Below are 13,290 nucleotides of genomic sequence, written 5' to 3' on the forward strand. Positions count from 1 at the left end.
ACTACTAGGATATCAGCTCATATACCGTGAGTAGAGAGAAACAAAATGGCAGAGTGTGTTGCTGAACCAACCGAGGTTGAAATAAAAACTCTACTCGAAAACAAAACCCCCCAAAATACAAAAAAAGCAACAAAATATGGAATAAAAGTATTTGATGGTAAGAATGTATCTTTTGTATTTTTCAAGAATTATTACGATAGCATTTTTCACAAATTGCTCCTGTCATTTCACCAGTTTGTTGACATTCTAAGCGGAAATTATTTTGTCGGACGTTTTGTATAAAGTTTTTATTCATTGAATTTTGCGAAAAATAAAAATGCTTTGTTTCTCAAAATCCAGTGAATGTGGATAGAATAAAACAGTTATTCCACTCAATCTCATCGTACATGGCTTATAGCCAACTCGGTGCTATACACCTTGTCGCCTATCAGCTCATGTACGACTCGATTTCATGAAATAACTGTTAATTATCTCATTACAATGGCACCTGTCAAGGGGTGGGATATTTTAGGTAGCAAGAAAGAGAACAGTCAGTTGCTGATGTGTTGGAAGCAGTAAAAATGGGCAAGCATAAGGAGTGACTTTGACAAGGGCCAAATTGTGATGGCTCGATGACTGGGTCTGAGCATCTCTCAAAATGGCACATCTTAAGGAGTATTCCCAGTACCTACCAAAAGTGGTCCAAGGATCCAAAGGACAACCGGTGAATTAGTGACAGGGTCATGGGTGTCGAAGGCTCATTGATTCGCATGGAGCATGAAGGCTAGCTCATATGGTCCAGTCCAGAAGAACAAAAGATCTACTGTAGCACAAACTCCTGAAAAAAGTTTATGCTGGCTCAAACTGAAAGGTGTCACCATTAACTTTTTCATTTGGGAATCAATGAGCCTTGAACACCTATGACCCTGTTGCCGGTTCACCGGTTGTCCTTCCTTGGACCAGACCAGGTTCAGATTTACTGGAGACACAGTTTCCAAGAAATGTACTCAGCTTTGTGTTATGTCACAGTAAAATCATGATGCTTGAGAAATGAGGCATGAATGGTGTGCAAATGACGATGTTTCCACAAGATCTTTTATTGCACAACCGCAAACACATCATCAGACGTTACTCTGTACAGGAAAACCCCAGAAAACCAGCTGAACGAAGAGCAGGAAAAACAGAAACTGTGACAGATGATAAATCCAGGATGCTGGTTAGTGGTGCAAGCGGCTGATGAAGTTTTTGTTCCCACACTGTGTTTGTTCTTGGTTATTCTTTTGCTGAGTGGCTGCATAACTCTTGAGCCTTCCCTTCTCAGGCATGGGAAGTGCTCTGGTCACAAGTCTGAGCAAGTTTAAGAGGTGGTGCAGAGTTGCTGAAGCACTTACACTGGAGTACAACTCGGGAAAGACTCAGAAGAATACAAGAAGACTTTTTTGCTTTCTAGCTTTTTTTTTGTGCTGAAATCTTCAGGACATCTCAAGACACTGGATTCACGAAGCTACGGATAATAATAATAAATAATAAACAAGACTAATGGCATTCCACGCAAGTGATGACTGTACAGCTAGAAGTAAGGATCTTTACACATTCTACTCCTCTGTGATGATAGTTGAGTTAATCTTAGCACTTCCTCTGAACCTCACTGTGCTCTACCTCTTCATTTTTAAACTCAAATTCTGGAAAGCCAAAAACCACAGCATTTTTCTGTTCAATCTTGTCCTGGCGGATATACTGCTGCTTATTTGCTTGCCAGTCAGAGCGTACTACTTTCTACGTGGAGAGAGACGGAGTGACAACGACGTTGTATGCAAATCAGTTCTTTTTATGCTTTTTTTGAACCGCGGAGCCAGCATCGTCTTCCTGACTATTATTTCCATTGACCGCTACTTCAGCGTGGTCCATCCCAAGATGAAGAACCCGTTCAAAACTCAGAAACAATCGATTCTCATCTGTGTTCTGGTCTGGATTTTGCTTTTGCCTCTGACTATCCCGTCCATGCTGACCACCTTCGAGTGCTGCGACAGCAATAAGACGGATGGAAACACAGCAGATAACACCACCAATGATATCTTCAGAGAGCTTACGTTTTTCACACCAGTTCTCATCCCATCTATCATCCTGGTCTACTGTACCATAAAGATCACGAAAAGGCTGAAGGAGCAAACAATCGGTAACAGGACTAAGCTGAGAAGAGCGGTGTTCCTGGTCACTCTGGTCATCTTGGTGTTTTCTTTCTGCTTTTGGCCGTCTGCTATTTCAAGGCTGGTGTTGTTGATGGTCAGAATAAAGGCACTACCAAGAGCAGAAGAAATTGCGGTTCAGGTCTATGATGGCCTCATGTGCCTCTCATATCTGGATTGCCTGCTGGATCCGATCGTCTACTGTCTGTCCAGTACCAAGTTCAAACAATTGTATATATCCACATATCTACCTTTTCTGATGAAAGGACAAGGAGCAGAACATCACTGAAATGTCATCTTGTGCACAAATACTCAAAAGAATGAATGCAATAATAATAATAATAATAATAATAATAATAATATTTCAACCAACATGAATCAACATGAAATTCAAGAGTCTTATTAATACAATTTTAAATTGTGATGGTTTTAATCTGTGGTGCAGTGGTTATCATTGTTGCCTCACAGCAAGAAGGTTCTAGGTTCAAGTCCCATGCTCGACTGGGGCCTTTCTGTCTGGAGTTTGTTTGTTCTTCCTTGTGCCCACATGGGTTTCTCCCACAGTCCAAAATACATGTGAATTATTTAATTTATTTTTTTATTGATTACTTTATTCTGAATAATAAAGAAGAAAGATATAAAAATAAAAAAAATTTAAATAAAAAATGCAATGATCAAAACATCGTCATAAACAAACAGAATAGCGTAGCCACAAGGCAATAACATAATAATGTTCAGAAAGGATTAGGAAGAAGTAATAACTTATCCAATCCTAACCCTCTATACCACCGCTAATCAAACGTCACTTTCCACCATAATAAACTATATATACAAAAGAAAACAAAAGCAACAAACAAAAAGAAAACATACCAACATACCAAGACATACCGACATGGTATAATATCGACCAAATCAAATCATATATACATATACTTTTGTTATGCATATGTATATACACACATACAATACATTTATACAATACATACATATACACCTACCTATAACTATATACAAAATACAAGAAGACCAGTCACAGACTTACATCATCTGACTTCTCTAAATTACTCATAAGCATGAATGGTTGTTTGTCTCTGTTTTGATCCTGCGATGGATTGTCAACCTATCCAGGGTGGACCCTGCCTATTGCCCAATGTCAGCTGGGACTGGCTTCCACGACCCGCAATACAGAAAATGAATAAATGATTTTAATCGATGTTGTTTTGCATTTAAGTAAAAAAAAGAAATCATGTGTGTTATTAGTTAGTTCTATTGTTAATTGTACTGTTGGACTGAATTCTTTTTTTTTCTTTTTTTATTTGTTTATATGGCAACATGCACCAGATCATGTATCATGTGCTTAAAGGCTTCTGCATTTCACATTTTCATTCTCATTAAACATGCTGTTTTTTTTAAATCATAGAGGTGTTTTTATGACTATGAATTGCTGCAAGTAGTGTTTGAAATGTAAAAAAGCCAACAACTCAAAGCTGTGATGGTTCAAACAACTCAGAATTGAGAGGTATCGTTATTCCTCAGGACCTGTATTGCTACATAACTACACATCTTTTACTTGAGCAAAAGAGCAAATATTGTACTAAAAGTTGTGATAATGTGCAATAAACTGATTATGATTCAAACTATTGAGCATGAATTTATAACCTAAGCTTCCATTATACAACCCCGACTCCAAAAAAGTTGGGACAAAGTACAAATTGTAAATAAAAACGGAATGCAATGATGTGGAAGTTTCAAAATTCCATATTTTATTCAGAATAGAACATAGATGACATATCAAATGTTTAAACTGAGAAAATGTATCATTTAAAGAGAAAAATTAGGTGATTTTAAATTTCATGACAACAACACATCTCAAAAAAGTTGGGACAAGGCCATGTTTACCACTGTGAGACATCCCCTTTTCTCTTTACAACAATCTGTAAACGTCTGGGGACTGAGGAGACAAGTTGCTCAAGTTTAGGGATAGGAATGTTAACCCATTCTTGTCTAATGTAGGATTCTAGTTGCTCAACTGTCTTAGGTCTTTTTTGTCGTATCTTCCATTTTATGATGCGCCAAATGTTTTCTATGGGTGAAAGATCTGGACTGCAGGCTGGCCAGTTCAGTACCCGGACCCTTCTTCTACGCAGCCATGATGCTGTAATTAATGCAGTATGTGGTTTGGCATTGTCATGTTGGAAAATGCAAGGTCTTCCCTGAAAGAGACGTCGTCTGGATGGGAGTATATGTTGCTCTAGAATCTGGATATACCTTTCAGCATTGATGGTGTTTTTCCAGATGCGTAAGCTGCCCATGCCACATGCACTAATGCAACCCCATACCATCAGAGATGCAGGCTTCTGAACTGAGCGCTGATAACAACTTGGGTCGTCCTTCTCCTCTTTAGTCCGAATGACACGGCGTCCCTCATTTCCATAAAGAACTTCAAATTTTGATTTGTCTGACCACAGAACAGTTTTCCACTTTGCCACAGTCCATTTTAAATGAGCCTTGGCCCAGAGAAGACGTCTGCGCTTCTGGATCATGTTTAGATACGGCTTCTTCTTTGAACTATAGAGTTTTAGCTGGCAACGGCGGATGGCACGGCGAATTGTGTTCACAGATAATGTTCTCTGGAAATATCCCTGAGCCCATTTTGTGATTTCCAATACAGAAGCATGCCTGTATGTGATGCAGTGTCGTCTAAGTTCCCGAAGATCACGGGCACCCAGTATGGTTTTCCGGCCTTGACCCTTATGCACAGAGATTCTTCCAGATTCTCTGAATCTTTTGATGATATTATGCACTTTAGATGATGATATGTTCAAACTCTTTGCAATTTTACACTGTCGAACTCCTTTCTGATATTGCTCCACTATTTGTCAGCGCAGAATTAGGGGGATTGGTGATCCTCTTCCCATCTTTACTTCTGAGAGCCGCTGCCACTCCAAGATGCTCTTTTTATACCCAGTCGTGTTAATGACCTATTGCCAATTGACCTAATGAGTTGCAATTTGGTCCTCCAGCTGTTCCTTTTTTGTACCTTTAACTTTTCCAGCCTCTTATTGCCCCTGTCCCAACTTTTTTGAGATGTGTTGCTGTCATGAAATTTCAAATGAGCCAATATTTGGCATGAAATTTCAAAATGTCTGATTTTGACATTTGATACGTTGTCTATGTTCTATTGTGAATACAATATCAGTTTTTGAGATTTGTAAATTATTGCATTCCATTTTTATTTACAATTTGTACTTTGTCCCAACTTTTTTGGAATCGGGGTTGTATTACAGGCATTTAGCAGACCCTCTTATCCAGAGCTATGTACAAGATACCAAGAGCGACCCAGGGAGCAGTTGGGAGTCAGATGCCTTGCTCAAGGGCACTTCAGTCATTCCTGCTGGTCCAGGGTATCAAACCAGTAACCTTTTGGTCTCAAAGCTGCTTCTCTAACCATTAGGCCATGGCTTCCCCATTTCAAGCTTGGCTTCTCTAAGTTGGACCTTTAGGCTCCAAGTACAGCATCACATGACATTTTAGCAGTTTATGTTTTGAAGAGCTAATAAAAGTTGAAAAGGTCACAAATACTATCATTTCTATTCCATTTTCTGAAGTAGAATTTTAGTGATTACTAATACATTAGATTACATTACAGGCATTTAACAGACACTCTTATCCAGAGCAACATCCAACATGCCCAGAGTATGCAAACCTGTTGGTGTTATCATTAAAACTTGCACGCAGCACCTTTGTCATACTGCCTGGATGCTTGCATGTTCTGTTTCTTGTATTGTGTGCGCGGTCTCTCTTGGTTTTTACTAGCCTGGCGTTTCTGGTGAAAACGAACACTGTCTACGTTTGCATTTGTGTCCAGTTTAAAGTTAGTCTTCATGAGCTCTTGTTGCTTTTTCACCCTGTCACTCTGTCGCGCATGATTCACGGCTCTCTCTAGAGTAAGCTCTGCATCCATTTGAAGCTGCTCCGATAGCTTTTTATCCTGCAGTCCCACAACGAGTCTATCACGAATCATCTCATCATGTAAAGCACCATAGCCACAGTGCTCTGCTAAACAATAAAGGGCTGTGATAAAACTATCCACCGTTTCTTTCTCATCCTGGTGCCTCAGGTTAAATTTTGCACGTTCGAAAATCACATTCCTTCTCACAACGAAGTAAGCTTCTAGCTGTTCCACCACAGTTTTGTACTCTTTCACTTGGTCATCTGTCAGTCAGAGTGACGTTACTACATCCTCGGCATCATCTCCCATAGTGTACAACAAGGCATTTACCTGGCTTTCACCTGGCTGTTTATCTAGCCCCGATGCTATCCGGTACCTTTCAAACCTTTTCTTCCACTTGGGCCACTCCTCCGGTTTCGAAATGTCGAATTTTGGTGGTGGTGGGGGAATCTGGAGTCCTGGTGGCGGAGGAATCTGTCACTGCTCCAAGTTAGCGTCAAAGAGGGATCAAATATCTCTGCTAGCGTCCTCCGGAGCCTCTCCCATATGCTAGCTAACATTAGTTTCACTTTGCAAACTAGCTAGCCAGCAAACTCCATGGATGTACGTTAAAAACACTCCTAAAGACCAACCTTCGCCTTCTAAGCAGGTCCTATTACACCGAAGACACTTCTGACACCATGTTATGTTATTAGGTGCAGACTAATAACTAAAAAGAATGATGACAACCATTAACATGAATGGTCTCCAGGTTTACTCAAACGTGCTCAAGCAAGTACAAGGTACCACACGTGACTCTCCAGAACAGTAGGGGGCAGCAATCACTCATTAACACAACACATGGCTTATAGGCAACTCGGTGCTATGCGCCTCATCGGTTATCAGCTCATGTACGACTCGATTTTGTAGAATAACTGTTCAATAAATAAATAAATGGATAAGTAAATAAATAAATAAATAAATAAATAAGCAAGCAAGCTAGCTTGTGCATGGGTATGTATATGTATGTATGCTGATGTGTCAGAATTATGGGGTGCTGGGGGGGGACTTACAGCTGCCTTTTGATTTTTTTTAAATGTTTGGTGCTTCTTTGTTGGTTATGGTATCTCGTCATATATCTTGCAGATTATTCGACAAATTCATTTCATCATCATTCCACTTTTTTGTTGAATGTTGTAACACTTCCTGATGTGGGTGGAGCACAGAAGCACAGCAGGTGAGAGTTGATGTTTTATTCAAAAACTTTATTGAACTTTTCAGCTTCCTTTTATCACTCATTCTCTCACTCACTCACACACACAAGCATTGTGGTTGGGGAGAGAGCTCCCTTTCTCTGCTCTCTCTCTCTCCTTTTATGCTCCATCCCTGTAACAAACAGTGACACACACACACACACACACACACACACACACACACACACACACACACACACACATTAATTGACAACAGGTGGAATGACTTAGCCACTTACCTTCCCTGACCCCGCCCTCCATTCACAGACTGCTGCTTGGCCACATACCCCCACCGCCCAACTCAGGCCGGGGAGCCGTCCGGCCTGAAGCTGACTCCCCCCCCCCCCCGACGGGACAGGAAGTCCGCCACCACAATATGCACCCCCGGCCTGTGGATCATCTCGAACTTAAATGGCTGGAGGGCGAGATACCAATGGGTGATCCACGCATTGGCATCCTTCATGTGGTGGAGCCACTGGAGGGGTGCGTGGTCCGAACAGAGAGTGAAAGGGCACTCCAGCAGGTAGTGTCGGAGGGTGAGGACTGCCCACTTGATGGCGAGACACTTCTTCTCGATTGTGCTGTACCTGCTTTCACGCATCAAGAGTATCTGGCTGATATACAGCATGGGGTGTTCCTCGCCCTCCATCTCCTGGGACAAAACGGCCCCCAGCCCTCTGTCTGATGCATCAGTCTGCAAAATAAATGGGAGAGAGAAGTCAGGGGAGTGTAAAAGTGGCTCCCGACACAGTGCAACTTTTACCTCAGAGAAGGACTGTTGGCACTGCTCCGTCCACTGGACCGGATCTGGAGCCCCCTTTTTAGTGAGATCGGTTAGCGGGTTGGTGACGTCTGAATAATTAGGTAGAAACCTACGATAATAGCCAGCCAGCCAGCTCCAAGAACCGTCTCACCTCCTTTTTGGTCTTGGGCCTCGGGCAGGCCGCAATTGCTGCGGTCTTGTTAATTTGGGGACGCACCTGCTCATGGCCCAAGTGGAACCCCAGATACCGTACTTCCACCCGCCCAATCGCACACTTTTTTGGGTTAGCTGTGAGGCCCGCTCGCCTCAGTGACTTTAGGACAGCCCTCAGGTGTTCCAAGTGCCTCGGCCAATCATTACTGTAGATTACAATGTCATTGAGATAGGCAGCTGCATAGGCAGCATGAGGGCGGAGGACCCTGTCCATAAGCCGCTGGAACATAGCGGGCGCCCCAAACAACCCAAAAGGGAGCATGACAAATTGGTGTAATCCAAATGGTGTGGAAAAGGCCGTTTTCTCTCGGGATAGAGGAGTCAAGGGGATCTGCCAATATCCCTTTGTTAGATCCAGTGTCGAATAAAAGCGAGCAGCACCTAACCGATCAAGCAACTCATCAATGTGATGTGAGGCATTGGGTATGTGTCAAATTTAGACACTGCATTGACCTTTCTATAGTCCACACAGAACCGGACCGACCCGTCGGTCTTGGGAACGAGGACCACTGGGCTGCTCCAGTCACTGTGGGACTCCTCGACTATGCCCATTTCGAGCATGGCCTTGAGTTCATCCCGAACCACCTTTTTCTTGTGTTCGGGCAAGCGGTAAGGGCGGCTACGCACTACCACCCCCGGGGTCGTTTCGATGTGGTGTTCTATGAGGTGGGTATGACCAGGAAGGGCCGAAAATACGTCGGAAAATTCCTTCTGCAACTTTGCTACTTCTGTGAGTTGGGCCGGTGAGAGGTGGTCTCCACAAGGAACCGGAGTGGTCCGAGATGTTATCTTTTTTACCTCCGGCCCCAGCTCCGCCTTCTCTGTGACTACCGACGCCAATGCCACGGGGACCCCCTCATTCCAGCGTTTTAAAAGGTTGAGGTGGTAGATTTGCCGTGCCCCACTCCTATCCGTTCACTTCACCTCATAGTCGACGTCCCCGACTCGCCGTGTGACCTCAAAGGGCCCTTGCCACTTGGCGATTTAGAACTCGACATGGGCAATAATACGAGCACTTTGTCTCCCAGCGTGAACTCTCTAAGGCGCGTGCCCCTGTCATACCACCGGCTTTGATGTTCTTGTGCCTGCCATAAATTCTCCTGGGTTAGGTGCGTGAGGGTGTAGAGTTTTGCGTGCAGGTCAAGAACGTACTGGATTTCATTTTTACTCGGTGAAGGTCCCTCCTCCCAATTTTCCCGTAGCACGTCCAGAATGCCACGCGGCTTACGCCCATATAATAATTCGAAGGGAGAAAACCCCGTGGAGGCTTGCTTAATGGGACTTCTAACTCAACCTCATTTGCCTTGATAGCCTCTTTGGCCATTTTATCCACTTTCTCATTACCCTCAACCCCCTTATGAGTTGGAACCCATGTAAACTGAATAAAAGTTTTATGTTGATTTATCTTAAATACGAGATGGTTAATTTCATCTAAGAGATCTTGTCGGCATGTATATTTTCCACTCTGGATACTATTTAAGGAAGAGATAGAATCTGAGCAAATAACTGCTTTACTAAGCTTCACCTCCTCCACCCACTGCAGGGCCAGTATAATAGCCATCATTTCTGCTGAAAAAATTGACAAGTGATCTGACGTCCCTTTCCCAATACTTATATTGTAGCTGGGGATGAATACTGCTGCTCCTGTCTTACCAGTTTCGTCTTTAGAAGCATCTGTATATATCTGTGTCATGTCATCATACATTACTTCTAAATACTGCTGTACATTCTGGTAAAAACCTCTGGATTTTGCAATCTCCTTAGTTTTCAAATTTACAATAGGGAAATAAAATAACCAAGGGGGAATGATTGACCTCGTAATTGTTTTGCAAAGCGGAATGTCACTGACCCCCAATTGATCTGCCTGCTGATTACCATCCCACCCAAAACTGCATACGGGTCGACCATACTCCCAGCATTCCCTTAGTACCTGTTTGGTTGGGTGATTATCTTCATGACCCTGTAGGTTTAGCCAATATGATACTGATAATTTCAGTCACCTGAGGTCCAGTGGCATCTCCCCTACTTCCACCTGAAGTGCTGGGACTGGAGAGGTCCTGAAGGCACCACAGCATATATGGAGGGCTTTGGCTTGTATCTTGTTTAGCTCTAACAAGGAAGTCTTGGCTGCTGAATTATATGCTATACATCCATAATCCAATACTGGTCGGATTAGGGCACAATAAATTCTTTTCAAGGATGTGTTTGATGCCCCCCAGTCATTCCCTGCTAAGCATTTCAGAATATTAATTCCCTTTTTACATTTGTCTATAACCTTTTGAATATGATTTTTAAAAGAAAGTTTGATATCGAACCATACACCAAGGTATCTTAAATTATCCATTTGCTTGAGTGGCTGCCCATACAACCTGAGGTCCACTGTAGGGTTAACCCTTTTTTTTGAGAAACATATAACTTGTGTCTTTTCAACAGATAAATGAAACCCCCACTCATGTGACCATCTTTCAACCTCATTTATAGCTATTTGCATTCTGTTCCTTAGACTATCAGAATTTTGGCCTCTCACCCACAGTGCTCCATCATCTGCATAAAGTGCTCTACTGATTCTGGAATCAATATTGTTAAAAACATCATTAATCATTATATTAAATAGAATTGGGCTGCAGACGCTACCCTGTGGGGTACCATTTTCTATAGCGTAGATATTTGAATGGCTCGCTCCAACTCTTACCTCTATGGTTCTATTCCTTAAAAAATCTCTAATCCAATTGAACATTTTGCCTTCTATTCCCATTTTATTCAATTTAAGTAAAAGACCCTCTTTCCAGAGCATATCATATGCTTTTTCAATATCAAAGAATGTTGCCAAGACTGACTCCTTATTTGCTTGAGCTTTCCTAATTTCATTTTCTAGGTAGATTATTGGATCCATAGTAGTACGGCCATTTCTAAACCCACTTTGATGTGGAGAGAAAAGACTTCTTTTTTCAATCTCATATACTAACCTCTTAGTTATCATCCTTTCCATTAACTTACAAAGATTAGATGTTAGTGCTATAGGCCTATAGCTTTTGACCTCTGCTTTATCCTTACCTGGTTTAGCTATACTGTAGGTACCACTACTGAATGTTTCCAGCTAGAGGGCAGCTTACCTTGCTCCCAAATTTTATTATATAACTTTAAAATCACACTTTTAGCCACATCAGATAATTGTTCAATCATTTTGTAACAGATTCTATTTTTACCTGGAGACGTATTTTTAACACCCACTAATGCTCTTTTCAGTTCAAATGACGTAAAATTCTTATCAAGTGCGCCCTCACTTATATCTTTCTTTCCTAGTAAGTTTCCATTATCTTCAATCATTTTTGTTCTCCATAATAACTCTTCATTTGTTAAGTTTTTAGAGCTATGCACTTTAACAAATCTTAACTCTTTCCGGTAATCGCTCTTCGTCCAGAGCTATCATAACTGACAAACTAGGACTTGTAACCAGTGATGTAGTGGAGATTTTTAAAGTGGGGGTACGTGATTCGTGACGTCTCCCCTTCTCCCCTCCCCTCTCTCTCTCTCCTTCTGTTCCTCTCCCTCGCCCCATTCCCCCACCGCGGAGGCGGGGGCCGGCTCCACCCCATTAATTTCTATGGAATTAATTGAAAAAAAAGCACTTTTTCAAACATCCGCTGCTCTGGCATGCTTTCACCTAGAGACGTGATTCAAACTCTAAAACGTAGGAAAACTTCTCCTCTGTGGATCTGGCATTCAACTTTTCTGCTAGGTTCTACACTTTCGGATCAGTCCCGGCTCAAACGCCATGTGGGTTCTGGGAGAAAATCCGGCTTTATAATGGGTGTCTATTACGTTACACACCAGTGGAGCTCGTTTAGTTAGAGTGTAGAGAGCTTGAAAAAATAGCTCAAACTTTCTCGCTTAAACTGTGTTTTCAGCCACAAATTTCACTCTACAGACATGATTTTCTCAAAAGTAGTAGTCACACTTGTCCTGATTCACACAATGTGTCTACCTAACCGATAGGATTTACAGTTTTTGAATGAGAAGCCTCAAACTGAGGAGAGTGTAGCCGAGAGGCCTCATTGACACCCATTATAAACGTGACAGAAAAGTCACTCATTTTTAACTCGCTCTAGTGTCCTCATTTTTAACACTACAGACAAAAAAATTACATCAGTGTATTCAGGAGACCCTTGTAGCACTCACTGTGAAAGAATTTTGTGAATAGCTGCTTTCGTTTTCGAGTTATTCGTCGTTGTTCGAGGCCTGCTCCCGAGCAAAAAACAGCAGAAAACTGACAAGATCTTGTGTGACTCAGCGCTCCTGCTCAGGCCCGTTGCCATGCCGACTGGGGCCAGTGAGGGAGCAGAGAGGGGAGGGGCTGCTGTCTCAAGCACACACATAATCATTGTAGCGTCATAGCAGGTCACACATTCACGGCCAGCAAACATGCGTGACCGAATTGCTTCGCGCACTGCATCCTCTCACAATTTCCAGCAGGGGAATTGTCACCTCGGGAGAAGTGGGTGGACGGCGTACCCCCGCGTACCACGCCCACTACACCCCTGCTTGTAACTCCATCTCTTGTACAGTAATAGGCAAATGTTTCACCTTGGTTACTTTAACCCCTTTCATGTTAACTCGGATCTGTTCCTCTGTCAACTCAGTAGATACTCCAGATATCACACCCATACACTTTCCCTTTTCCTCCCACACTCAAGGACGCGTTATCCTAATGGGCTTCATGGGCAGCTGCCTGGGGCCTCGGCGGTAGCGAGATCGGAAAATATGAAACGATATTTTCAGAAGTTTTGATCATATTGATAACATTTTTGATGCATTTCGCCACCCGTAAGGAAGCCCACCTTGTCCCGTCGCATAAATCACCCGTCATTGTCAATATGATCACTGTCCACCATGTCTTCACACGCTACGCCAGCTTGAGTTCAATGATTTAATTAATGACTTCGCTTTCCAGAAAAGTAGGAAAGT

General features: G+C 42.5%; 1 protein-coding gene across 1 annotated transcript; it reads left to right on the forward strand.

Moving 5' to 3' along the window:
* Positions 1 to 1,161: 1,161 nt before the first annotated feature.
* Positions 1,162 to 3,802, forward strand: LOC132882706 (12-(S)-hydroxy-5,8,10,14-eicosatetraenoic acid receptor-like). Its single transcript, XM_060915800.1, has one exon. The coding sequence runs from the start codon at positions 1,519 to 1,521 to the stop codon at positions 2,452 to 2,454; it is 936 nt and encodes a 311-aa protein (XP_060771783.1). The 5' UTR covers positions 1,162 to 1,518; the 3' UTR covers positions 2,455 to 3,802.
* Positions 3,803 to 13,290: the final 9,488 nt, after the last annotated feature.

The sequence above is a fragment of the Neoarius graeffei genome, chromosome 3 (genome assembly GCF_027579695.1).
Source record: "Neoarius graeffei isolate fNeoGra1 chromosome 3, fNeoGra1.pri, whole genome shotgun sequence".
In the NCBI taxonomy this organism is placed as follows: Eukaryota; Metazoa; Chordata; class Actinopteri; order Siluriformes; family Ariidae; genus Neoarius; species Neoarius graeffei.

Bases quoted from the DNA above. Each gene is read 5' to 3' on its own strand.
- LOC132882706 (XM_060915800.1), top strand. From the start codon at position 1,519: ATGGCATTCCACGCAAGTGATGACTGTACAGCTAGAAGTAAGGATCTT.